Here is a 27,834-nt window from a genome sequence, read left to right as displayed (position 1 = left end):
ACAGAGTCCCGTCGGCGCCGTTCACCCCTGGTCGCTGCCGGCGGGAACTCTGCGCGAAGGGTCGGTTGGCAGCCTGTGGGGCGGAGAAAAGCGCTCCTTCACCGAGGGGGGGCTCTGAGGGGGGGCTCCGATGGGGGGCTCCGATGGGGGGCTCCGATGGGGGGCTCCAATGGGGGGCTCCGATGGGGTCTGGCCCGCGATCGGGGCCCACTGATTGGTGGGCCGGCCTCTCCCCCCCCGGGCCTACTTTGTTGCGCGGCCGGCCCCTGAACCCTGACGGCATGTTGAGTCGGGGCCGGCACGCTGAAGAAGTTCCCCGCACATGCGCAGGTTGGCGCGACGCCCATTTGCCGCCGGGAAGGGATCTGGAGCGGCGTGACCCGCTCCAGCGCCGTGTTGGCCCCCTGTGGGGGACACAATCGGTCGTCCCCGTGCCCGTTTCGCGCCGTCGTGAAATGCGACGACGTTCACGACAGCGCGAACACTTGGCCTCCATTTTGGAGAATCGCCCCCATAATTCCTGAGGGTATTGACAGAGTAGGACGCTGAGAAAATGTTTTGCCTTGTCGAAGAATCCAGAATTGGGGGGGGGTCACAGTTTAAACAAGGCGGAGGTCAGGAGAAATGTCCTCCCCCTCCGAGGGTTGTTTGTCTCTGGAATCCTCTTCTCTAAAGAACAGTGGAGGCTAGATCATTCCGAGTTTTGGTACGGCATGTCGGCTTTCATAGCGAGAGGATTCGGGTACAGGGAATCCTGCAATCATACAGGGCCTTGGTGAGGCCACAGCTGGAATATTGTGTGGTGTTAATGGTCTCCTTATCTGAGGAAGGATGTTCTTGCTGTAGAGGGACTGCAGCGAAGGTTTACCAGACTGATTCCAGGGATGGCTGGACTGATGTACGAGGAGAGATTGAATCAGTTAGGATTTGCTGGAGTTCGGAAGAATTGGGGGGGGGGGGGGGGGGGGGGGGGTCCCATAGAAACCTATGAAATTCCAAGTGGATTGGCCAGGGTAGATGCACGAAGAATGTTCTCAATGGTGGGGGTGTCCAGAACCAGGGGTTACAGTCTGAAGATACCATTTAGGACTGAGATGAGGAGAAATTTCATCCCCCAGAGAGTGGTGAGCCTGTGGAATCCACTACCACCTGAAGCGATAGAGGCCAAAACATTGTAGTTTCCGGGGAGCAGTTAGATATAGCTGTTGGTGCGAAGGAGATCAAAAGATATGGGGAGAAAGGCTGGATCAGGCTTTTGATTTGGATGATCATAACATCATAATGATTGTGGTGCAGGCTCGAAGGGCCGAATGGCCTCTTCCTGCTCCTATTATGTCTGTTTCTATGTTAAAGGCCAACATTTTATTCCGCTTTTTCATTGTTTTTTTGTACCTGTTTTTGCATTGGCTTTTAATGACTTATGTACATTGACAGCTATCCCTTCCCTGCTCTTCAGTTCCTTATCTCTCACCATTAACAAAATATGCTCAGTCCTTCATCACCTGCTTTAAATTCCATCTGCCAATGCTCTGCATTGTTACACATTCGGTCCTATTCATTGTGTGGTTTCTGAACTGCCTTGAGTGGACTTCCTCTGGTGTGGAAGGGACCGCATTCAGTTGATGTATGTAACCTATTTATATCCAAGATTGAGATGGAGTTGGAAGTCAGACGTCAGAGATTCACTCCATGCTGCCGCCTCCTGGCCAAAGCATGCAACTCCATCGTTACAGGCAACTGTTTACATAGGACGTTCCATGTTAAAGGTGCGACCAAAAATGGTGACAGCAGAAAGAGTGCAAATGTACAGATTCTTAATCATTTATCTAAGCTCCATTATTGATACAAACACTTTTTTAAAATTTCCCTTTTCCCAGGTTGTTCACGAGAATTATTTTCTGTACGTGTTTTCACCAAGTAAAGAGAGTCGACAAAAATGGGTGAGCGCTCTGAAAGAAGGTGAGGGGTAAAGGCAATCTACGCAAATATTCAGCAGTGTCAACGTGTACGATTTTCGATAATAATGACCTTTATTTTTGTCACAAGTAGGCTTGTGCAATGAACACTGCAATGAAGTTACTGTGAAAAGCCCCTAGTCGCCACATTCCGGTGCCTGTTTGGGTACACAGAGGGAGAATTCAGAATGTCCAATTCATCTAACAGCACGTCTTTCGGGACTTGTGGGAGGAAACCGGAGCACCCGGAGGAAACCCATGCAGACACGGGGAGAACGTGCAGACTCCGCACAGACAGTGACCCAAGCCGGGAATCCAACCCGGGACCCTGGCACTGTGAAGCAGCAGTGCTAATGTGACCCTGGAAACGGATTGAGCTGATTGTAGAATCGAACATCCAAAAAAGAGGCCATTTGGTCCATCTACATTATACTGGCTGTTTGAAAGAACTGAACAGTTAATCTCACCAGTTGGTGGGTAGATGGTGTGGAGGAGTAGCATGGTGGTACAGTGGTTAGCACTGTTGCCTGACTGCACCAGGGATCTGGATTCAATTACGGCCTTTGGTGACTGTGCGGAGTTTGTACGTTCTCCCCGTGTGTGCGTGGGTTTCATCCGGGTGCTCCGGATTCCTCCGACAGTCCAACGATGTGGAGGTTAGGTGGACTGGCCATGCTAAATTGTCCGTCAGTGTCCAGGCATGTAGCAGGTTAGGTGAGGTAATGGGGATAGGGCTGGGGTGTGGGCCTGGGTAGGGTGCTGTTTCAGAGGGTCGGTGCAGACTCAGTGGGCCGAACAGCCTGTTGCAATTTTATGATTCTATGAGGGAAAAGGGGATAAGGTGAGGCTGGACTGAGAGAGATACCGAGAAGCTGGTAAGTAGGACTGAGGGAGGTACGTTGAGGTCGGTCTTGAAAATGCGGCAGGTCTGTTAAGACTGAAGGTCCTTTCCTGATATTAAAAATAAGATGAAATTAGTTTCCTATGTTTATTCTAATGAATAACTTGAAGAATACGGATCAAGGGGATACAATTTTTAAATTCGCACCAGGTTTTTATGCACAAATCCGGAAGCACTTTTTCACACGAAGGTCGATGGAATCACAAAATACTGTGGCTGCTGAATGGCGGTCAAAGGGAATTTTGAAGACCAAGATTTTGTTGACTAAGGGTACCGAAGGATCTGGAGCTAAGGTAGATCAATAGAGCTGAGGTAAAGATCAGCCATGATCTGATTGACTGGCCCGACAGGCTTGAGGGGCTGAATGGCCTACTCCTCTATGTTATCCAATGGAGATCCACATTGATTTGAGTACACAGACCCAGCTGTGTTTGGTACGTTTTGATACTTACACTTTCTCCCCTCTCATCTTGTCTTTCAGAAACTAAGAACAATAATATTCTGATCCCCAAATACCATCCGAACTTCTGGACTGAGGGTCACTGGAGGTGTTGTGCCCAGCTGGATAAGTTGGCTATGGGGTGCCTCTTGTATGATCCTAACAGGGACTGTACGTTATACTCTTACTTCTGTCGTACACCACGGGGCGATGTTTCATTAAGAGAATTTCCTTCATTGACAGCAGGGTTATCTTCCTCCCCTCACACCTCAATATCTTAGTGAGTAGAGCTCTAAGTTGAATCCGTGCTCAGATTCACAGAATCACATAATGCAGAAGAGGCCCTTCAGCCCATCAGGTCTGCACCGACACTTGAAAAACACCTGACCTGCGAGCCTTGGTGAACTGGAGGAGAAGTTTGGGCTCCCCCCCCCGGGGAATATGTTCAGGTACCTTCAGGTAGCAGGTGGAGGGGTTCCCTTTGCTGCCCCCGCGGGAGGTAAGGGATAGGGTGCTTTCGGGAGTGTGGGTCGGGGATGGGAAGGTGTCTGACATCTACCAGGTAATGCAGGAGGTGGGGGAGGCGTCGGTAGAGGAGCTGAAGGCTAAGTGGGAGGTGGAGCTGGGGGAGCAGATTGAGGAGGGGACATGGGCGGACGCCCTGGAGAGGGTGAACTCCTCCTCTTCATGTGCGCGGCTTAGTCTCATCCAATTCAAGGTGCTGCACCGGGCCCACATGTCCGGATCTAGGATGAGTAGGTTCTTTGGGGGCGAAGACAGGTGCGTCAGGTGTTCGGGGAGTCCAGCGAACCATGCCCATATGTTCTGGGCATGCCTGGCACTGGAGGAGTTCTGGAAGGGGGTGGCGAGGACAGTATCGAGGGTGGTGGGATCCAGGGTCAAGCCAGGCTGGGGACTCACGATATTTGGGGTTGGGGTGGAGCCGGGAGTGCAGGAGGCGAAAGAGGCCGATGTTTTGGCCTTTGCGTCCCTAGTAGCCCGGCGGAGGATCTTGCTGCAGTGGAAAGATGTGAGACCTCCGAGCGTGGAGACCTGGTTTAATGACATGGCGGGATTCATTAAGCTGGAGAGGGTCAAATTTGCCCTGAGGGGGTCGGTACAAGGGTTCTTTAGGAGGTGGCAGCCTTTCCTCGACTTTCTGGCTCAACGATAAGGTACTAGGTCAGCAGCAGCAGCAACCCGGGGGGAAGGGGGGGGGGGGGGTTTAGGGGGATAGTGTTTAAGTTAATTTGCTTATTGTTAATTTATTTTGTTGTTTATTGGGTTTGGGGGGGGGGGGGTGGGGGGGTTTGTTATATGCGTTGTTACGGGTGCCGGGGGGTGTTTATTATTATTATTATTGTTATTATTGTTCTGTTGATATATATTTTTCAAAAAATTCCAATAAAAATTATTTTAAAAAAAAGAAAAACACCTGACCTGCCCAACTAATCCCATTTGCCAGCACCTGTCCCATAGTCTCGAATGTTATGATGCGCCAAGTGCTCATCCAGGTACTTTTTAAAGGATGTGAGGCAACCCGCCTCTACCACCCTCCCAGGCAGTGCGTTCCAGACCCTCATCACCCTCCCAGGCAGCGCGTTCCAGACCGTCACCACCCTCCCAGGCAGTGCGTTCCAGACCCTCATCACCCTCCCAGGCAGTGCTTTCCAGACCGTCACCACCCTCTGGGTAAAAACATTTTTCCTCAAATCCCCCCTAAACCCCCTGCCCCTCACCTTGAACGGTGTCTCCTCGTGATTACCCCTTCAACTAAGGGGAACAGCTGCTCCCTATCCACCCTGTCCATGCCCCTCATAATCTTGTACACCTCAATCAGGTCACCCCTCAGTCTTCCCTGCTCCATCGAAAACAACCCAAGCCCATCCAACCTCTCTTCATAGCTTAAATGTTCCATCCCAGGCAACATTCTGGTGAATCTTCTCTGCACCCCCCTCCAGTGTAATTACATCCTTCCTATAATGTGGTGACCAGAATTGCACACAGTACTCCAGCTGTGGCCTCACCAAAGTTCTATACAACCCCAACATGACCCCCCTGCTTTTGTAATCTATCCCCCGATTGATAAAGGCCAGTGTCCCATAAGCCTTTGTCACCACCCTATTAACCTGTCCTTCTGCCTTCAGAGATCTCTGGACAAACACGGCAAGGTTCCATTGTTCCTCAAGCCTTAAAATGTCATGCCGCTCATTGAACACTTCCTTATCAAATTATTCCTTCCAAAATGTATCACATCAGATTTTTCAGGGTTAAATTCCACCTGCCCATTAACCGTCCCGTCTATATCTTCCTGTAACCCAATAGACTCAAGATCACTGTTGTCCACCTGGACATTCGCAAGCTTAGTGATCCTACCCCACAGAGTTATCTATATCGTTTATAGATGGAGGCACGCTGATGCAGTGGTTAGCACTGCTGCCTCACAGCGCCAAGGATCGGGGTTCGATCCCGACCCCCTGTGGAGTTTGCATATTCTCCTTGTGTCTGCATGGGTCCCACCCCCACAACCCAAAGATGTGCAGGGTAGGTGGATTGGCCACGCTAAATTGCCCATCAATTGGAAAAAAATTGAATTGGATACTTTAAATTTATATTAGAAAATCAATGTCGTTTATATAAATGATGAATAACAGGGGACCCAGCACAGATCCCTCTGGTAAGTCACTGGACACTGGCTTCCAGTCACTAAAGCAGCCTGGTGTCATTACCCTCTGTCTTCAAACTTGTTGGGCATGACCTCCCTCTGACAAAGCCATGCTGACTATCCCTGATCAAACCTTGCCTCTCCAAGTGGAGATAGATTCTCTCCTACAGAGGTTTCTCCAATATTTTACTTACCACTGATGTGAGACTCACTGGTCTGTAGTTCCCTGGCTTATCCCTACAGCCGTTCTTTAAATAGTGGGACCCCATTAGCTGTCCTTCAGTCCTCTGGCACTTACCCCATGGCCAGAGAGGTATTAAAAATTTGTTACAGAGCCCCTGCAATCTCCTCCCTCGCCTTCCACAGCCGCCTGGGACACAATTCATCTGGACCTGGAGGTTTGTCCACTTTAAAGCCTGCCAACACCTCCAATACCTTGTCACTCTCCATGTCAATTTGCTCAAGAACCTCACAGTCTCCCTCCATGAGTTCCATACCTACCTCCTCATTCTCTTGGGTGAAGACAGATATGAAGTGAACAGATGCTCTGCAGCCGTTCAGTGACACCCCGGACCCTGGCACCAGGGAGGCAACACACCATCCACAATAACGCCGATCTGTGCCCCTGACTATAGAATCCCTATTACTATTGCTCTTCTCCTTGTGTACAGACAGGCTGCTTGTGGTGCCAGACCCTGTCCGCACTCCCTGGAGGAACCGACGACCTCACCAGTCTCCAAAAGTCCGGAATCAATCAGTCACAATCCCAGCAAAAACAAGCCTCAGCTAAAGAGGACGGCTGGTCCCAGCTTCTAAACAGGCAACAAATGTGAAAATTGTAGTATAGAATATACATGGGCTGTGTAAGGAGATTAAATGGATGAGGTAGGCACAGAAATCCACCCTACATAACACCCTGCCCAAGGGTATTTTATTACTGGACCATGGTGGATGAGGGAGGGCTAAAATTCCAAAAACCTTTTTATTTATTTGTTTGTGGGTTGTGGTTGTCTACGACATGACCAGCACTCATTGCCCATCCCTAATTGCCCTGGAGAAGGTGGTGGTGGAGCTGCCTCCTTGAACCACTGCAGTCCATGTGGTGTAGGTACACCCACAGTGCTGTTAGGGAGGGAGTTCCAGGATTTAACCTAGCGGCAGTGAAGGAACGGCCGATATATTTCCAAGTCAGGACGGTGCGTGGCTTGGAGGGGAACTTGCAGGTGGTGGTGTTCCCTTGTGCCTGCTGTTCGTCCAGAGTGGTGATGGTCATGGGTTTGGAAGGAAATTAAATGGGTGCATGGAGTGCACGGTCGGGTGGTGTGGACTTTATTGAGTACAAAGCCATTGATTGCAATGGGAAAAGCTGAAGTTTGAAGACTGAACAATTAGGAATAATTTAATTCTCAGTTGGCATTCTCAGTGGGCATTCACCCACCCCAGAACCTCAGCTGGCCAACCAACTCAGAGCAAGGTGATGACCCCCTGGGCAGGGTCAAGGGGCACAGGTCAGAAGTCCCACTCACCAATAATTTGCTATTTTCAGCAAAGCGAACCCATGTCAATAATCCTCAAGCACATGAAGACCATTTCCTTTTCACTCAGTGGTACCAAGTCAGTGTAGGTGAGGCCCCAAACATTGTAAGTGTCTGAAATTGTATATTCTTTACTTTTCAGCGAAGAAACCTCTTCCCCCCACTCCGGAACTGAACAAGGTGAGTCTGTCGCATATTCGGCCTCTTGCAAGTTTCTGTCCGCTCTCTCTCAATTTATTGTGTAACTTTCACTTTGCGACCTAGTGGAAACCTTTGCCACCAGAACCAGTGGAGCTGGAGCCTGAGCTGGAGACGGAGCCTGTGGTGGTGGTAGCTCTGTACGACTTCCATGGCCAAAGTGCACAGGACCTGTCGCTGGTGAAGTGCGAGGAGTACATAATCATCGAGAAGTGCGACGCAAACTGGTGGCACGCACGTGATAAAAATGGGTACGGTACAGTCTCACTGGAACAACGTAAAATTCCCAGCGTACAAACAGATCCTTCGCTTCCGCAGCTCTAGGCAGGGGTTGATGCTAAGCCTTCTCCCACCTCACTGCTTCTCACCATATTAACATAACCTTCTCCTTCATGTGTTTAAATGTATCTGTTACAATTCACTCCTTGTAGCAGTGAGTACCACATTCTCACTAAACTTGCTGTTGGATTTATAATTCCTAGTTTTGGACTCCTCCGCAAGCAAGCACAGCTTCTTCCCACCCACCCAACTCCTTCAGCTGCCCCCAGAGGGAATTGGCAACCATGGACTTCCATTGGATTGGCCCATGATATTCGGCATGTCCACATTAACCCTTACCAGCTTTTACAGATGCACCGTAGAAAGCATCCTGTCTGGCTGCATCACAGCCTGGTATGGCAACTGCTCGGCCCAGGACCGCAAGAAACTTCAGAGAGTCGTGAACACCGCCCAATCCATCACACGAACCTGCCTCCCATCCATTGACTCCATCTACACCTCCCGCTGCCTGGGGAAAGCGGGCAGCATAATCAAAGACCCCTCCCACCCGGCTTACTCACTCTTCCAACTTCTCCCATCAGGCAGGAGATACAGAAGTCTGAAAATACACACGAACAGACTCAAAAACAGCTTCTTCTCCACTGTCAGCAGACTCCTAAATGACCCTCTTATGGACTGACCTCATTAGCACTACACCCTGTATGCTTCATCCGATGCCGGTGCTTATGTAGTTACATTGTGTACCTTGTGTTGCCCTATCATCTATTTTCTTTTATTCCCTTTTCTTCCCATGTACTGAATGATCTGTTGAGCCACTCACAGAAAAATACTTTTCACTGTACCTCAGTACACGTGACAATAAACAAATCCAATCCAATCCAATGATTGTGTTTTTGCCATTGTTTGCCATTCCCCTCTGTGGTGTTGCTGAAACCCTCCCACTGAAGGGCGGTAGAGTAGCACAGTGGTTAGCACAGTTGCTTCACAGCTCCAGTGTCCCAGGTTCGATTCCCGGCTTGTGCGACTATCTGTGCAGAGTCTGCACGTTCTCCCCGTGTCTGAATGGATTTCCTCCGGGTGCTCCGGTTTCCTCTCACAGTCCAAAGATGTGCGGGTTAGGTGGATTGGTCATGCTAAATTGCCCTTAGTGTCCAAAAAAGGTTAGCTGGGGTTACTGGGTTACGGGAATAGGGTGGAGGCGTGGGCTTAAGTAGGGTGTTCTTTCCAAGAGCTGAGGCCAAATGGCCTCCTTCTGCACTGTAAATTCTATGATTCTATGATTATTGAAAGGGATACAAGAGTCTAAGTCAGTTCAGTCCTCAACACATCCAACCAACAGAGAGCAGCTAAGTAACAGAGGCTGCAGAATGTTGAGTGGCATAGTCAACGAGTATAACGATACAGTGCTCGAGTCAGACCACACTTTAAATATGTGTCTATCTCTGTCACCAAGTGAAACATTGAAGAGGCAGAGTGGAGACTGTCTGTTTGGAGTCTGCACGTTCTCCCCGTGTGTGCGTGGGTTTCCCCCGGGTGCTCCGGTTTCCTCCCACAGTCCGAAGATGTGCACGTTAGGTGGATTGGCCATGCTAAATTACCCTTAGGTTAGATGGGGTTGCTGGGTTACGGGATAGGATGGAGGTGTGGGCTTGGGTAGGGTGCTCTTTCCTAGAGCCGGTGCAGACTCGATGGGCCGAATGGCTTCCTTCTGCACTGTAAATTCTATGATTCTTGAACACCAGCTATCTGGTGTGTTGGGAGGACTTACAGGCTGTTAGTCAACCTGCTTGAATAACGTCAAAATCCACCATTATGAATGCACCTATCATGGCCATCAAGTCACGCAGTGGGACTTGGACCCGGCACTTCTGGCACAGAGGTATGGCGACGCTACCCACTGTGCCACAAGGCTCCTCCGGTCACATCTACCCGCTTGAACCTAATTGAGACGTGTAAAATCCTTAAGGGGCGGATGCTGAGAAAATATTTCCCCTGACCAGGGAATCGAGTAGACGGGGGTCACAATCTCAGAATAAGGTGGTCAGCAAGTTAGGACTGAGGTGAAAGTAAATCTCTTCACTCAGAGGGTTGTGGGCCTTGTCATTTTCTATCCCAGAGAGATGACACTGAGCATATTCAAGACTGAGATCAGTCGATTTTGGGGACTAAAGAAATTAAAATACATGGAGGTGGGGCGGAGGTGAAGATAATTGAATGCTAGTGCCGGCTTGAAGGGCCAAATGGCCTATTCCTGCTTCAATTTTATACATTCTTATAAAGCCTCCTGCTAGAAGTATGCAGCAGCCAAACCAAAACTAGCTCCTTAGTATAGAGGGTACGAGAAATACTCAGCGGATCCGGAAGCATCTATGGAGAGAGAAACCCAGTTAACGGGCCGAATTATACATGGTTCCGGATTTCCAGCAAAAAGGTCAGCAGGGGCAGTTACCATGGGAACAACAGCTGCCTCGCAGCCATTTAATGATCAATTGGCCATTAATAGACAGGGGGCGGGGCTTCTGGCCTTCTGGATCAGGATGGCCCACCTCAGAGAGCTGCTGACCAATGAGGGGCCGGCAGCTCTCCAGCACTTTGGACACACGGAGTGGGATTGTTTGCGGAGGGGGTGGGTGTCTCGCTGGGTGCCGAGCTGGCTGGCCCCGCGAGGGGAACGGGTGGCGAGGAGGGTGCGAGGTAAATGGAAGGCAGGGGTTTGAGAGACCTTTAGGGGCAGGGATACCTGGTGGAGGGAGGGGGGGAAAAATCTGGTTTCAAGGGGTCCTTTAAGAAGTGAAATTGCCTCCCCCCCACCAGCCCCAGCCCCCACCCACCCACGCAGGCAAGTCTGGTGGGACTCCTCGGAGTGGGCCCCTCCCATCCCCACATTAAGTCCTGGTGTTAGCAGGAAGAAGGCCTTAAGTGGACATTAATTGCTCATGTAAGAATCCATAGAATCCCGACAGTGCAGAAGATGGTAACTCGGCCCATCGAGTCTGCACCCACACCCAATTAGCCCACTAAGCACCTCAAGTAGCCTATTGGTGGACAGGCCAGCTGATGTCTCCCCCACAGTGGAAGAGCAGGAGTGGGCAGGTAGGCCATCAGCTCCCACCCCCCCCCCCCCCCACCCACCACCACCACCACACCCCCCACCCACTTCAAACCTGCTAGCCGTGGGGCCGGTGAGGTGGGGTCAGGTAGGGGGTATAATAGAGCCCCACATTTCGGATTAATGACCCTTCCTCAGAACCTTTTCTTGGGAGTAGAGGTAGTTAAGGTAAATTTATCAGAACGGGATGAGGAATTTAAGTTAGGGCAGACTGGAGAAACTGGGATCGCTCTCTTGAGATGAGAGCAGATTATGGACAGATTTAATAGAGATGTCGAAACAGTGAGAAACGATTTACATTAGCAGTGGCTAACCAAAGGTCACAGATTTAATATAATTGGCAAAGAACCCAAAGGGGGAAATGGATCTAGTTGCCCTTAGCCCTGTTGGAGCTGCTTATTGTTGGTCGGTTGACTTGCTCGGCGCCTCATGGCAGCCATATTAAATCCAGCTGTGAGGGGAGGGGGAGGGGAGGAGGATGGGAGGGGGAGAGGTCTGGGAGAGGAAAGGGAGGGTGGAAGAGGAGGGGGAAGGGAGAAGGGGCGGGTAGATCGGAGAGAGAGAGGAGAAATGGAGAGAAATCAGGGAAGAGAGAGATAAGGGAAGGTTACAGAAAGGGAGGAGGGATGGCTGGAGAGAAAGGGAGGGAGATGAGTTTGAGACGGGAAGAGGGAGAAGCCCATTTCTATAATAACATTGCTTTTGTTTTGGACTCCATGCAGAATAACTGGATATATTCCCAGCAGTTACGTGGTGGAAAAGAGCTCAGAGAATCTACAGGCTTATGAGTAAGAATCTTCCATTTTCTGTTTATTAATCATAGAGGGTTTTGCATGTTCGCAGACATGCAGTAATACCATGTGTGGTGGATTATACTGCATTGTAATTCACACTGTATTGCATTGCGTTGTATTGTGTCCTTGTGGGCTCTGTATACGAGCCGTTGCGCGGCTCTGCCCATAGGGGGAGATGAGGAGCTTGTACTGGGCTTCACCCTTGGCTCCGCCCATGGCTCCTCCCACTAACCGGAAGTATAAAGTGCTGCACTGAGTCCCTCTGGTCGCAGGTAGGCTCAGTTGTAAGACTATTAAAACCACAGTTTACTTCCAATCGTGTGTCTAGTGAATTGATGGTCACATCACCATGCACAAATACAGTCCGGGCATCTTTAGCCTCGGGAATAAGGAGGAGGTAGTGCCCTAAGTGGTATTCGCACTAGACTACAGTAATCCAGAGACCCAGGGCAAGATCCGGGCACTCGGGATCAAATCCCACCATGGCAGAGAGGGAAATTTGCATCCAATAAAAATTTGGAATTAAAAATCCAACGATTGGTTCGCTAACGCCGTCCTGTCCTGCCATGTGACTCCAGAAACACACTGTAGTTGATTCTCCAATCCCCTCTGGAATGGAGGGCAGTTATGGATGGGCAATGGATGCTGGCCCAGCCAGTGCTGTCAGCATCCTGTCAATGAATAAATGAAAAATAATTTCCGACAGCCTATGGATCATTCCCCTGATCCTTTTCCAAAATCATGGAACAGTTTTCAGAGAGTAATTGAAGGGATACGCTGTCAGGCAGGCCGGTAATCAGAGCAACACAAATCTGAGGTAAGTGGCTGGTGTCGAGTGTTTCAATAGGGTTTATTATAGGCTTCTTCCTTATTGATGAAGTGCATGGATGTTTTGAACAAAAGTGCACATGAGCCTGTGACACCATCGGGAGCGCACGTTTTCAGTTTGGCCACAGAGAGCTTGTGTTTAGATGTGTTTTGCTGCTGCTGGTGTCCCAGACCATTTCGGGGTTTAGTGGACTACGATGAAGGGAAGTTTCTGCCAGGCCCTTCAACAGTGTTGGTGCCACTGTATCTGCTGCTCCACAAAGGGACCAAATAGGAGCGGGGGCCAGCACAAGAGAAAGCTTTCAAGGACATGAAAACTCTGCTACGATCAACTAATCTGCTGGTTGATGCGACCATCAATTCACACGAGACGATTAGTAGAAGTGAACGGTGGATTTAATAAGCTAGATCTGTGCCTGCCTGCGACTGCTCTGTACTGAGTGCCACCTACAGGCTCACAGGTTTATATACCACCCCCAAGGGGGCGGAGCCCACAACGGCATCCACATAATACAATACAATACAGTGGTGAATTGTAGTCGCAATACGTTCACCACACTGGTTAACGTGGATCTGGACAGAGAGCTCATTCTGTGATGTGATGCTTCGCCTTATGGCGTTGGGGCAGTGCTCTCTCAGCTGATGGTGGATGGATCAGAAACATCCACATGGGCAGCATGGTAGCATAGTGGTTAGCACTATGGCTTCACAGCTCCAGGGTCCCAGGTTCGATTCCCGGCTTGGGTCACTGTCTGTGCGAAGCCTGCACGTTCGCCCCGGTTCTGCGTGGGTTTCCTCCGGGTGCTCCGGTTTCTTCCCACAGGTCCCGAAAGACGTGCTGATCGGTGGAATTGGACACTCTGAATTCTCCCTCTGTGTACCCGAACAGGCGCATGAGTGTGGCGACTAGGGGCTTTTCACAGTAACTTCATTGCAGTGATAATATAAGCCTACTTGTGACAATAAATATTATTATTATTTGCCTTATGCACAGACAACAGCTGAGAAGGGATATTGACAGCTAGACAAGGAAGGTCTAGCCATTGTTTTCACTGTGAAATGGTTTCATCAGTACCTTGATAGGCACCCATTCACTATATGACCTTTGGACACTGTGGGAATCAAGGGATATGTCTGTAGTTCAGGGAAGTGGAGTTGCGGTGGAAGATCAGCTGTGATCTTATTGAATGGTGAAGCAGGTTCGAGGGGCTGAATAATCTACAGATGCTCCTATGTCTTATGTTCTTAAAGATTTTAAGGGAAGGTGTTTGGGGGGTTATGGGGAAAGAGCGAGGCAATGGGATAAATTGAAAAATTCTTTAAAAGAACCAGTAAGTGCAACCACAATGGGCCAAATGGCCTCCGTCTGTGCTATCAGATTCTAAGGGCTGAATAATATGGGGTGGCAGGAACTTGGGCAGCAGTGCCTGGGGGGCACCATTGGCAGCTGCCGGGACTGCTGCTGAAGAGAGGAGCCCAAGGCCGTGGACCCTGGAGCAGATGAGCCTGAGTCCTGGGCACATTACGATGCAGCAGTGGGGAGAGGGTGGGTTTAAGAGAGGGAGTGGATAGGAAAGATGGTGGGCGGAGGGGGGCATGCAATCATCAAAGGGCAGCCCCTCAATAAGTGACCCTCCTTTTTATTCCCCTTGCAACCATTTCAGGCAGAACGTCAGCTTCCCACTCCCACCTTGTTAACCAAGTCAAGCCAATTATGGGTTTTGGGAGCTTATTATTAGGGTCAATAGGCTTGATAAGAATACTAATTGACCAATAATTGGCGGGTGTTGATTTTGGCGCCCGCCCCCTCTCCCCTGAATAATGGGTGTTGGCTCAGTTGAGGAGGGGGTGGGTGGAAGGAAGGTGGTGGGATGGGCCATGTCATTTTACTTATTCCCCCTATGGGAAACATGGCTGCCGGGGGCACATAAAATTCAGCCCTATGATTCTCTCCCCCCCCCCCCTCCACCATAGCCATCAATGGGATTTCCCACTAGGTAACTCGACAGGGTGGGAGGCGCGAAGGTTTCCCGGACTGTATGTGCGCTCACCTGGTTCCGTGTGAAGGACGTTCATCTCAGATTCCCTCCTCTTGCAGGTGGTACAACAAGAACATCACTCGAACCAAAGCAGAACAACTGCTTCAGAAGGAGGTGAGTGGATTCTTTGTTGCTCTGCCCATGGCTCCTCTGGCCAGGGTACAATGAATGTGAAGCAGATTCAGCTGTGTCTCGACCCAGAAGGGAATAGAGAAAAGGGGAGTTGCCCGAGGAGTGTGAGATGTTTTGTCTGTGTTTTGTTCATAGAAACTTCAAAACTTTATGGCATTGCTGGAGGGCATTTTGCCCACTGTGTCCGTGCTCGCTGACACGCAGCTCTTTCCAGCTCGTGGTCCTGGAGGCTGGTGCATGTCCAAGAAAAATGCATTCATTTACTCTTTGGTTGTGGGAGTCATAGCAAAATCAGCATTTATTACTCATCACCTAACTTCCTTGAAAAGATGTTGGTGGGTTTTCTTCTTAAATCACAGGAAGACAGTTCGATACAAATTGTGCATCTTATTAGACCATTTTAGAGAAACATTCACAGTTAATTGTGTTAGCGTTGAAATTCTACAGCGTGTATCTCACCCCCTGACCCCCCCAAAGCCTGTCCACCATCTACAAGGCACAAGCCAGGAGTGTAATGGAATACTCTCCACTTGCCTGGATGAGCGCAGCTCCAACAACACTCAAGAAGCTCAACACTATCCAGGATAAAACAGGCCACTTGATTGCTTCCTGGTCCATAAACATTCAAACCCTCCACCACCGGCGAACAGTGGCAGCCGTGTGTACCATCTACAAGATGCACTGCAGGGACTCACCAAGGTTCCTGAGGCAACACCTTCCAAACCCACGACTACTATCATCTCGAAGGGCAAGAGCAGCAGATGCCTGGGAACCCCACCACTTGGAGGTTCCCTGACAGCGATCACAACCCTGACTTGGAAATATATCACTGTCGCTGGGTCAAAATCCTGGAACTCCCTCCCTAACAGCACTGTGGATATGCCTACACCACAGAGACTGCAGCGGTTCAAGAAGGCAGCTCACCACCACCTTCTCAAGGGCAATTAGGGATGGGCAATAAATGCTGGTCGATGCAGCGATGACCACATCCTATGTGTGAATTTAAAAAAACACATGGATGCTCAGATTGAATAAAAACAAGCAGGTTTCCTTCCTTAAAGGACATTAGTGACTGGATTTTTGTTTTAGTCCAACAGCTTCATGGCCACTTTTAATGAGGCCAGATTTTTATTCCCTATTTTCTGAAAAGAACTGAATTTACGATTCTCAAACTGTTCTGGTGGGTTTTGAACCCCATGTTTTCTGAATCATTAGCCCAGTGACAGAATGGCGAAATCACTGGAGCCACTGCAGTGATACAGAACCATGGGGTCGTAAAGCACAGAAGGAGGCCATTTGTCCCATCGTGCCTGTGCTAGCTCTTGGAAATCCAGTAACTCCCACTCGCTAGCTTGTAGCTTGTCTTTTTCTCTCACTGCACACTCTGATAATGTTTTCCAGTTCCCAATGGGCCCCAGAATATAAATGTTTGGAGTGATTTTATAATCCCTGCTCTTGAGGACCGGTGGCACAGGTTGGAAATTCAGGGCAGGCAATGCTGTGGTCACATTTCCACTTCCAAACATGCTGTGAGCAGAACCCTGTGTTCAGTCCTGACTCAGGTCAATGATTCAGGAAGAGCAAGCGATTCAATTCAAGCACAAACAACCTGTCAGGTATAATTCGTCAAATTGATCAATTTACCTGAAGCTGATGGGGAGATCGGGATTAACCAGAAAGTCTGTCGATCTCTGCCTTTGATTGTGTGATACCTTAAGCCCGATAATTACTCATCCTGGTAACGGCTGTGTTTCAGGCTAAACAAGGCGCTTTTATGGTGAGAGACTCGAGGCAGACGGGGATGTACACAGTCTCGGTATTCAGTAAAGCTACCAGGTGAGGGGTTTCTAACCCAATGCGCAAGTCGTACCTTTTCTGCTGTGGCGTTGTTTCAATAACCAGAGAATCACTACAGAGCAGAAGGAGGCCGTTCGGCCCATTGCGCCTGCACTGACCATCTGAAAGTGCACCCAACCTAGGCCCACTCCCCCGCCCTATCCCCGTAGCCCCACCGATCCTGCACATCTTTGGACACTAAGGGACAATTTAGCATGGTCAATCCACCTTACCTGTGCATCTCTGGACTTGTGGGAGGAAACCGGAGCACCCAGAGATAACCCACGCAGGCATGGTGAGAACATGCAGACTCCGCACAGGCAATGACCCAAGCTGGGAATCGAAACTGGGACCCTGGTGCTGTGAAGCAACAGTGCTAACCACTGTGCTACCGTGCTGCCCCGTGTGATCCAGTGAGAGAGAGTGAGAGGGTGGGCGGTTACTCCAGAAGCAAAAGACAAAGCCAATCGTGGTGAGAGAGAGCCAAATGAAAACATAAGGTGAACTATATTGGTCAGCAAGGTTGGAAGAGGAATAATTTTAGGAGGCCTCTGGAAGGGGGATGGAGCTGACCAGGATGAGAACTTTGTGGAGAGGGAGGTCCTGAAGATTTTCTGTGATGGAGCAGTTTAGCTCAGAGCACAGACACCTCTGACACACGATGACTGGAATCTCTGAACTTCTCTGCAAATTGGTGAAAAATGCAATTAACGAAAGTCTCACAAGTCACAATATCCAGACACCATGGACAAACTCACACGCATGTGCTCACACATGTACACACACAAAACAAACAAATACACACACACAGAGTACTGCACTGTCAGAGGGTCAGTACTGAGGGAGTGCTGCACTGTCAGAGGATCAGTACTGAGGGAGTGCTGCACTGTCAGACGGTCAGTACTGAGGGAACGCTGCACTGTCAGGGGGTCAGTACTGAGGGTGTGCTGCACTGTCAGAGGGTCAGTACTGAGGGAGTGCTGCACTGTCAGAGGGTCAGTACTGAGGGAACGCTGCACTGTCAGGGGGTCAGTACTGAGGGTGTGCTGCACTGTCAGAGGGTCAGTACTGAGGGAGTGCTGCACTGTCAGAGGGTCAGTACTGAGGGAATGCCGCACTGTCAGAGGGTCAGTACTGAGGGAGTGCTGCACTGTCACAGGGTCAGTATTGAGGGAGAGCTGGACTGTCAGAGGGGTAATAAGACCATAATTAAGATCATTAGACATAGGAACAGAATTAGGCCACTCGGCCTATCAAGTCTGCTCCGCCATTCAATCATGGCTGATATTATTCTCATCCCCATTCTCCTACCTTCCCCCATAACCACTGATCCCCTTATGAACCAAGAACCTATCTATCTCTGTCTTAAAGACACTTAGTAAATTGGCCACCACAGCCTTCTGTGGCAAAGAGTTCCCCAGATTCAGCACCCTCTGGCTGAAGAAATTCCTCCTCATCTCTGGATACAGTTAACCCTCTCCCCCTCTCCAACACACTATACTGGATACAGTTACCCCTCTCTCACTCTCCAACACACTATACTGGATACAGTTACCCCTCACCCACTCTGCAACACACTATACTGGATACAGTTACCCCTCTCCCACTCTGCAACACACTATACTGGATACAGTTAACCCTCTCTCACTCTCCAACACACTATACTGGATACAGTTACCCCTCTCTCACTCTCCAACACACCATACTGGATACAGTTAACCCTCTCTCACTCTCCAACACACTATACTGGATACAGTTACCCCTCTCTCACTCTCCAACACACCATACTGGATACAGTTAACCCTCTCTCACTCTCCAACACACTATACTGGATACAGTTACCCCTCTCTCACTCTGCAACACACTATACTGGATACAGTTAACCCTCTCTCACTCTCCAACACACTATACTGGATACAGTTACCCCTCTCCCACTCTCCAACACACTATACTGGATACAGTTACCCCTCACCCACTCTGCAACACACTATACTGGATACAGTTACCCCTCTCTCACTCTCCAACACACTATACTGGATACAGTTACCCCTCTCTCACTCTCCAACACACTATACTGGATACAGTTAACCCTCTCTCACTCTGCAACACACTATACTGGATACAGTTACCCCTCTCTCACTCTGCAACACACTATACTGGATACAGTTAACCCTCTCTCACTCTGCAACACACTATACTGGATACAGTTACCCCTCTCTCACTCTCCAACACACTATACTGGATACAGTTACCCCTCTCCCACTCTGCAACACACTATACTGGATGCAGTTACCCCTCTCTTACTCTCCAACACACTATACTGGATACAGTTAACCCTCTCTCACTCTCCAACACACTATAATGGATACAGTTACCCCTCTCTCTCTCTCCAACACACTATACTGGATACAGTTACCCCTTTCTCACTCTCCAACACACTATACTGGATACAGTTACCCCTCTCCCACTCTCCAACACACTATACTGGATACAGTTACCCCTCTCTCACTCTCCAACACACTATACTGGATACAGTTAACCCTCTCTCACTCTCCAACACACTATACTGGATACAGTTACCCCTCTCTCACTCTGCAACACACTATACTGGATACAGTTACCCCTCTCTCACTCTGCAACACACTATACTGGATACAGTTACCCCTTTCCCACTCTCCAACACACTATACTGGATACAGTTACCCCTCTCTCACTCTGCAACACACTATACTGGATACAGTTACCCCTCTCCCACTCTCCAACACACTATACTGGATACAGTTACCCCTCTCTCACTCTGCAACACACTATACTGGATACAGTTACCCCTCTCCCACTCTCCAACACACTATACTGGATACAGTTACCCCTCTCTCACTCTCCAACACACTATACTGGATACAGTTAACCCTCTCTCACTCTCCAACACACTATACTGGATACAGTTACCCCTCTCTCACTCTGCAACACACTATACTGGATACAGTTACCCCTCTCTCACTCTGCAAAACACTATACTGGATACAGTAACCCCTTTCCCACTCTCCAACACACTATACTGGATACAGTTAACCCTCTCCCACTCTCCAACACACTATACTGGATACAGTTACCCCTCTCTCACTCTCCAACACACTATACTGGATACAGTTAACCCTCTCTCACTCTCCAACACACTATACTGGATACAGTTAACCCTCTCTCACTCTCCAACACACTATACTGGATACAGTTAACCCTCTCTCACTCTCCAACACACTATACTGGATACAGTTACCCCTCTCTCACTCTCCAACACACTATACTGGATACAGTTAACCCTCTCTCACTCTGCAACACACTATACTGGATACAGTTAACCCTCTCTCACTCTCCAACACACTATACTGGATACAGTTACCCCTCTCTCACTCTCCAACACACTATACTGGATACAGTTAACCCTCTCTCACTCTCCAACACACTATACTGGATACAGTTAACCCTCTCTCACTCTGAAACACACTATACTGGATACAGTTACCCCTCTCTCACTCTGCAACACACTATACTGGATACAGTTACCCCTCTCTCACTCTCCAACACACTACTGGATACAGTTACCCCTCTCCCACTCTGCAACACACTATACTGGATACAGTTACCCCTCTCTCACTCTCCAACACACTATACTGGATACAGTTACCCCTCTCTCACTCTCCAACACATTATACTGGATACAGTTACCCCTCTCCCACTCTCCAACACACTATACTGGATACAGTTAACCCTTTCTCACTCTCCAACACACTATACTGGATACAGTTACCCCTCTCTCACTCTCCAACACACTATACTGGATACAGTTAACCCTCTCCCACTCTCCAACACACTATACTGGATACAGTTACCCCTCTCTCACTCTCCAACACACTATACTGGATACAGTTACCCCTCTCTCACTCTCCAACACACTATACTGGATACAGTTACCCCTCTCTCACTCTCCAACACACTATACTGGATACAGTTACCCCTCTCCCACTCTCCAACACACTATACTGGATACAATTACCCCTCTCTCACTCTCCAACACACTATACTGAATACAGTTACCCCTCTCTCACTCTCCAACACACTATACTGGATACAGTTACCCCTCTCCCACTCTCCAACACACTATACTGGATACGGTTACCCCTCTCTCATTCTGCAACACACTATACTGGATACAGTTACCCCTCTCTCACTCTCCAACACACTATACTGGATGCAGTTACCCCTCTCTCACTCTGCAACACACTATACTGGATACAGTTACCCCTCTCCCACTCTCCAACACACTATACTGGATACAGTTAACCCTCTCTCACTCTCCAACACACTATACTGGATACAGTTACCCCTCTCTCACTCTCCAACACACTATACTGGATACAGTTAACCCTCTCCCACTCTCCAACACACTATACTGGATACAGTTACCCCTCTCTCACTCTCCAACACACTATACTGGATGCAGTTACCCCTCTCTCACTCTGCAACACACTATACTGGATACAGTTACCCCTCTCTCACTCTCCAACACACTATACTGGATACAGTTACCCCTCTCTCACTCTCCAACACACTATACTGGATACAGTTACCCCTCTCTCACTCTCCAACACACTATACTGGATACAGTTACCCCTCTCTCACTCTCCAACACACTATACTGGATACAGTTAATCCTATTCCACAACCTGAGTGGGCAAAGTGAAGTGTGAATATTCAGAATTCCCATCCACCTTCCTGGCTGTTATGCGTCTAGCCTGAATTAACCCTTTCTACTAGGCAGGGGGGAAAGGTGATGGGCGAGGTTGTTCAGGTTGTTTGAATGCGCGGCGACATCTTTGTGCGTCTCGATTGGCCTCTGAGCAGTTTGGACATTTCATCACCTCCAACATGGCCAAGCCGGAGAACTCTCTCCGAGTCTGCCTGCCAGTTTCTTTGCAAATGAACCACTTGCAGGGCTTCCAATGTTTCCTCCCGCACCACATCATTACCAACTCGTGTGTGTGTGTGTGTTTAGCAAAGGCTGCAAGGATCTAATGCATGAAGGGAGTCGTAGACCACATCCTCTAGAACTCAGCTCTCCAACACATGCCACCTAATGTGTGAAAATTAACCAGGGGATGTTGCTGTGTTCTGAGAAATAAAACATTATAAATAGTTAACAATTCAGAATCAGGTTCTGTGTTCCACCACCTTGCCCTGTGTACTCTGTGCTGACCTGGAAAACTCTCATTCTTTACAATGTAAAACTAGCCTCGTCCGATGATCCTCTTTCATGTATTCAGTTGAGTTGTTGATCAGCCTGTTTCACAATCGCTGACATTTCTCCAATCGTAGTGGCTTTAATTTACTGTTCTGAAGTGCTGATTGAGCGACAGCGAGTGAGAGAGAGATATAAAGTGTGATAAAGGTCGGCAGATTAGGCATAAAAGAATGAGGGAATTGAGAGAGAGGCAGAGAAAGAGAAAGAGAGAGAGAAACGAGAGAGAGAGAGGGTGAGATAAAGAGTGGCAGTGACAGAGAGAGACAGATAGAGGGTCATTGACAGAGACACACACAGACAGTGAGATAAAGAGAGATTGTGAGAGTAACAGAGCGAGGCAGCTTGAGAAAAGAGAGTGAGAGAGCAAAGCAAAATGGAGAGGTGAGCAGGGTGAGAGATGGAGAGTGACAGAAGGAAACAGAGAAAAGCTGAGCGAGACAGAGAGATGGAGGCGCACAGAGATAGTGAGAGCGGGAGGAGAGATAAACCTTGTAAAGGATAAGTAAATGTGTATGAATGGCGCCAAGGTCACTGGTTTAGGTCAAGGTCAAGGGGCTGGTTTAGCTCACCAGGCTAAATCGCTGGCTTTTAAAGCAGGGCAGCAGTACGGTTCAATTCCTGTACCAGCCTCCCCGGACAGGCGCCGGAATGTGGCGACTAGGGGCTTTTCACAGTAACTTCATTGAAGCCTACTTGTGACAGTAAGCGATTTTCATTTTCACTCAGTCATGTTGCCCTGGACTAAAGGCCATTGAGCTCCCTTAGTTTCTCTGACATCGCCCAGCCTGTTTGCTTTCTTTAACGGTTGATTTGTTAATCTTAAATCCATTTCACACACCAGTTTCTTCCGTTGAGAAAGATTTAAAGCAGATTGCCCAATGGCGGTGGGGGGATTCCACGACATTATAAACCGTGACCAGACCTCGTTGGCACGTGAAGCCATCCTGAGGTTGTGAAAGGTGTTATATAAATGCAAGTTCTCTCTCTCTTTTTTTTTATTACTTCCACCAGCGACAGCAGTGCCGGGGTCAAACATTACCACATCAGAGAAATCGATGATACTCTCAAACGCTACTACCTGGCAGAAAAACACGTCTTTGATTCCATTCCAGAACTTATCACCTACCACCAGCACAATGCAGCAGGTAAAGAGATATTCGTGGCTATGGCGAAGTTCTATAGCCTGAATTTCACAATTCTCCTCAGGGAGGGGGTGGGGTTGGCGATGGGGGGGGGGTGAAACAGCACAAATGGGCTTCCTGCCCACCCCAGCCTCTCAGTGATTTTGCACATGGAGGGGGCGAGGCCTTGGACCGTGCCCACCATTGCCTGAATTGAGGCCCCCAATTGACCAATTATTGACCACTTAAGGGCTGTTTCCTGTCCAGTCTCTATCTTAAGGCTGGTGAGAGGATTCCGCGGGTATGGGGGCAGCTGAATGTAATGGGGTTTCGGTCTCGGGCAGGGCTGAGGGGATGCCACCATCAGAAGCTCTCCCTGTGGGTTTCCTCTGGGTGCTCCGGTTTCCTCCCACAGTCCAAAGATGTGCAGGTGAGATGGATTGGCCATGCTAAATTGCCCTTAGTGTCCAAAATTGCCCTTAGTGTTGGGTGGGGTTACTGGGTTATGGGATTAGGGTGGAAGTGTGGGCTTGGGTGGGGTGCTCTTTCCAAGAGCTGGTGTGCAGACTCGATGGGCCGAATGGCCTCCTTCTGCACTGTTAATTATATGAAAGCCCCTCCCAACTTTGGGTGCCCGCTTCCAGTCCGGTGGCCTCTGGTCTTCGCCGATCCCAGTCTCTCCCGTACTATCCCAGGCCTTCCTGACCCTTCCAGTCCTGAGATCCAGAAAAGTCATCCTTTCATGCACTCTTGGGATTTAGTCTCTGCCATGAACTTCCACTTCTATCACTGCAAAGACCAAAGAGGTGCTGGGCCATCTGACCTCGAAGGACTTCCTCCTGAGTGAGGGGTGAAAGCCCCATCTGCAGAACATTGATGCTCATTCCAGCGTGAAATGGCTGTGGGCCAGGGGGAGTTTGCGGGGCTGTGGCCCCCATTGGCCCATCGGATGGCAGGATGGGGGTCCTTGCCATCTGAAATATCCTGGTGTAGTTGCTGGCTCCTTTAAAGGGCGATCTTCTGAAGAGTCGTGTGACCCGCTCGTCCAATCGGTATCGAGCACAGGACATCACCGTACAGAACGTGCGATTTGCACACCTCGATCCAGGACGCAAATTGACAACGTCGAAGCTGCTCTACTCTGTCAATAGCATGTTGTGTCAGTAAACATTCATTCTTTGTACCTAACTGGTGGAGCCAAGTTGCTACATTTGGCGGCGAAGTAAAAAGAAAAAGCACCAGGGGCGCCTGCAAGATCATCAGCTCAGAACCTGGCCCAGCCCCAGTCAATCTTACCAAGTAAAAGAGAGCTGCAGTGATGCCTGTATTTATTAGAGTGGACCCCTTCAACGCCTCTGCCGAAGATTGGGTGCGGTATGTCGGCCGATTTGAATTTTTCATCCGAGCAAATGGAGTTGAGGAGGGGAAGAAGATGGCAATATCGTTAATCACGTGCGGGGCCAAATTCAAATATGATTCAATCCACAGCCTTACGTCGGCAAACACACCCGATGCAAGCTCCTTTATGGAGGCCGTAGACTTGGTAAAGGAGCAGTGCTACCCAAAGCCCTCTGCGATGAGTTTGCAACAATTTAAATTCAATTCCATAGGAAAGCCCGAGGGGAGACCGTTGCAACCGACAGAGCGAGGTTTAGGAAAATTGCAGGACATTGTGACTTTGGTACAACACTAAGTGATATGCTGACCATAAGACCATAAGACATAGGAGCAGAATTAGGCCACTCGGCCCAGCGAGTCTGCTCCGCCATTCAATCATGGCTGATATTTTCTTATCCCCATTCTCCTGCCTTCTCCCGATAACCCTGGTCCCCTTATTAATCAAGAACCTAAGATCCCTCCTCATCCTTCTAAACTCCAACGAGTATAGACCCAGATCCAGAGTTCTCAGCTATCTGATTAATTTTTTACAAGTGTTGGAAATAGCATTAGCAATGGAGAGAGCTGCGAAGGGTGCCCAGGAACCTCAGAGCGCACAGAATGGCACGGTCCACCAGTTGGAGCGGGAAGCGGCAGGCGGCAGTGGTGCCAAAAACAAAGACAGCCGTTTAAACCACAAAACAAATACTGAAGCTGGTAGAGTTAGAGGATTCAGGAGAATGAACCAACCACCTAGGGTCTGGACAGAGTGTTATGGGTGTGGAGGAAATCACTCCCCAAAGATTCGCAGGTTCAAGGAAGCGGAGTGGTCTGTTTGCCACCTGAAAGGCCATCTGAGCCTCAGATGCAAGATTAAAGAGAGCCTGCCTAGTAGCAGTAGAATGAGCAGTCCAGCATCATTGCATAGTGTTGAAGATTGTTCAGCGAGTGTTCAGAATGTTCTTCAGCTGAATAATGTGAAGACAGGCAAAGTAGCCCCGGTTACAGTGGTGTTACTGGTCAATGGCAGCCCATTAAGAATGGAAGTAGACACTGGAGAGGCTGCTGCCATAGCAGGGGAGTTGACCTACAGGTATCTTCAAGAAAGGGTTCAGCCCCAAAGGCTGCAGAACACATCAGGTAGATTGGCTACCTACAAGGGGGGAGGTTGTGAAGATAGTAGGGACAACAGAAACATCTGTAGCTATGGGCAGCAATCTGCCCAACTTCCATTATCGTGGCGCCTGGCCAAGGACCAAGTCTAATGGCCGCTCCTGGCTCCAAGAAAATGAACTCAACAAGTTCGACATTATTAGCATTAAGGAAGGGGTCTGCATAAAGTAATCCAGAAGTTTCAAAACGTTTTTCAGGATGAAGTCGGAAAAAGGCTTAAAGGCAAAAAATTCACAGGTAGACCCAGAGGACACCTCAAATGTTTTCAGGGCTAGACCCTGTTGCCTATGCTTTGTTGGAGAAATTTGAGTCCAAACTAGAAAGGCTTGAAGAACTGGTATCATCCAGCCAGTCCAGTTTGCGGAATGGGCAGCCCCTACAGTACCTGTGGTTAAACCAGATAAAACAGTCCACACATGCAGGGACTATAAATTAACAGTAAACCAAGCAGCAAAACTGGACAAATACCCGATCCCAAAGATAGAGGATTTATATAGCAAGACTGGCTGGAGGACATTCATATACAAAATTGGATCTGAGAGTCACGCATATCGATAGTTGCAGTTGGAGTTGGATGATACTTCCAGAGGCTACGTGACTATTAATACCCACAAAGAATTTTATCACCGAGCTTGTCGTTGTGTATTTGGATGATGTATTGATTACTGGTGCAACCGAAGAAGCACACTTGGTTAACGTACAACAAATACTGAGAAGATTTCAGGAGGAGGAACTTCACCGAAAAAGATAAAAATGGCCTTTCCAGGCCAGTGAAGTAGCTTACTTCAGTTACCTCGGTTACTGTGTGGATGCCCAGGGATGGCATCCTATTGAGGACAAAGTAAGGGCAATGAAGGAGGCACTGGCCCCTAGAAACACTGAGGAGCTTCAACCATTCCTGGAGATGGTTAATTATTAGGGGCGTTTCGCTCCAAATCTGCCATCGTTATTGCCCCTTTACACGTATTACTGAAGAAAAACCAGAGATGGTTCTGGAAAGCCCCACAGAGAGAAGCATTTAATAAGGTCGAGCAACTATTGCATTAATCTTGCCGACTGGGACATTTTGACCCGTCCAGGAAGTTAGTGCTAACGTGTGATGTCTCCCCATACGGAGTTGGGGCAGTTCTCTCTCACAGAATGGATGATGGGCCTGAGACGCCTGTGTGTCAAGAAGCCTTTCTGAGTTTGAGAAAGGTTACCCGCAGAGAGAAGGAGAATGGCTGTCTGTCGTGTACGGACCGAGAGAACTCCCCCAGGATGTCTATGGAAGACATTTCACTGTGGAACAGACCACAAGCCACTGATGGGTGAGGACAAGGTTATTCTGCTGATTGTATCCGTCAGCAGCTTATCAGCCTACAAACACCGACCAGGGACACAAATGGTTAAAGCTGATGCCCTTAGTCACCTTCCACTGCCAGATAGTACACCACCATCACTCCCCCCACACACACACACGCCACCCCCACCGCCATTGATGCTGCCAGACCTGCTGAGATTTTCCAGCATTTTCTCTTTGGTTTCAGATTCCAGCATCCGAGATAATTTGTTTTTATCCAAGCTGGGAGGACAACATTATTCCACAGGGAGCGAGAGTAATTGTCCCTGTGCCAAAAATGAAGATGTTTGCTCGAAGCTATGTTTGGTGGCCAGGTATTGACGCCGATATTGAGAGATTAGTGAAACACTAGGATCAGTGCCAGTCACAGCAGAAATGACCTGCTACAATGACCTTTGCACCCTTGGGAATGGCCAGGTCGGCCATGGGTGTGAGGGCACTGTGATGATATGATCTGCATACTCGTCTGCATTGGGCCAGAACTTCGGCTTACCATTGGCCCTGGTCGGTCATGTGCCTCTCGACCGATTGGCCGAGAGGCTGAGTTAACCACGCCTCTATTAACAAGGTATAAATGCTCAAACGCCTGACGATCGTCCCTTTCCACTGTAGACGATCGCAGAGCTGTGTTCTAGTTAATTAAAGCCAGACTTTGGTAAATCACTCGCCTCGCGTGCAATCGATGGTACATCAGGCACACAGACCATTTCTTGGGCCCAACGTTTCTACCATTGGCAGACGCTCCCTCCAAATGTCTGGAAGTATTTGAGATGAGCTCCACAACCACAGATGCCACAGCCGAGAAACATCAC

General features: G+C 49.1%; 1 protein-coding gene across 1 annotated transcript in view; it reads left to right on the top strand.

Moving 5' to 3' along the window:
- The window catches only part of LOC119965422 (tyrosine-protein kinase ITK/TSK-like), a 79,709-nt gene that overhangs the window by 29,856 nt on the left and 22,019 nt on the right, over nucleotides 1-27,834 (top strand). The window contains 8 exon segments of the mRNA XM_038796188.1: nucleotides 1,878-1,959; nucleotides 3,338-3,466; nucleotides 7,638-7,675; nucleotides 7,760-7,944; nucleotides 11,804-11,869; nucleotides 14,802-14,856; nucleotides 16,631-16,710; nucleotides 23,021-23,154. Coding sequence (XP_038652116.1) covers nucleotides 1,878-1,959; nucleotides 3,338-3,466; nucleotides 7,638-7,675; nucleotides 7,760-7,944; nucleotides 11,804-11,869; nucleotides 14,802-14,856; nucleotides 16,631-16,710; nucleotides 23,021-23,154 — 769 coding nt within the window.

The sequence above is a fragment of the Scyliorhinus canicula genome, chromosome 4 (genome assembly GCF_902713615.1).
Source record: "Scyliorhinus canicula chromosome 4, sScyCan1.1, whole genome shotgun sequence".
NCBI classification, from domain to species: Eukaryota; Metazoa; Chordata; class Chondrichthyes; order Carcharhiniformes; family Scyliorhinidae; genus Scyliorhinus; species Scyliorhinus canicula.
Note: the sequence above shows the minus strand (reverse complement) of the source record. Positions and strands in the feature narration are given on the sequence as shown.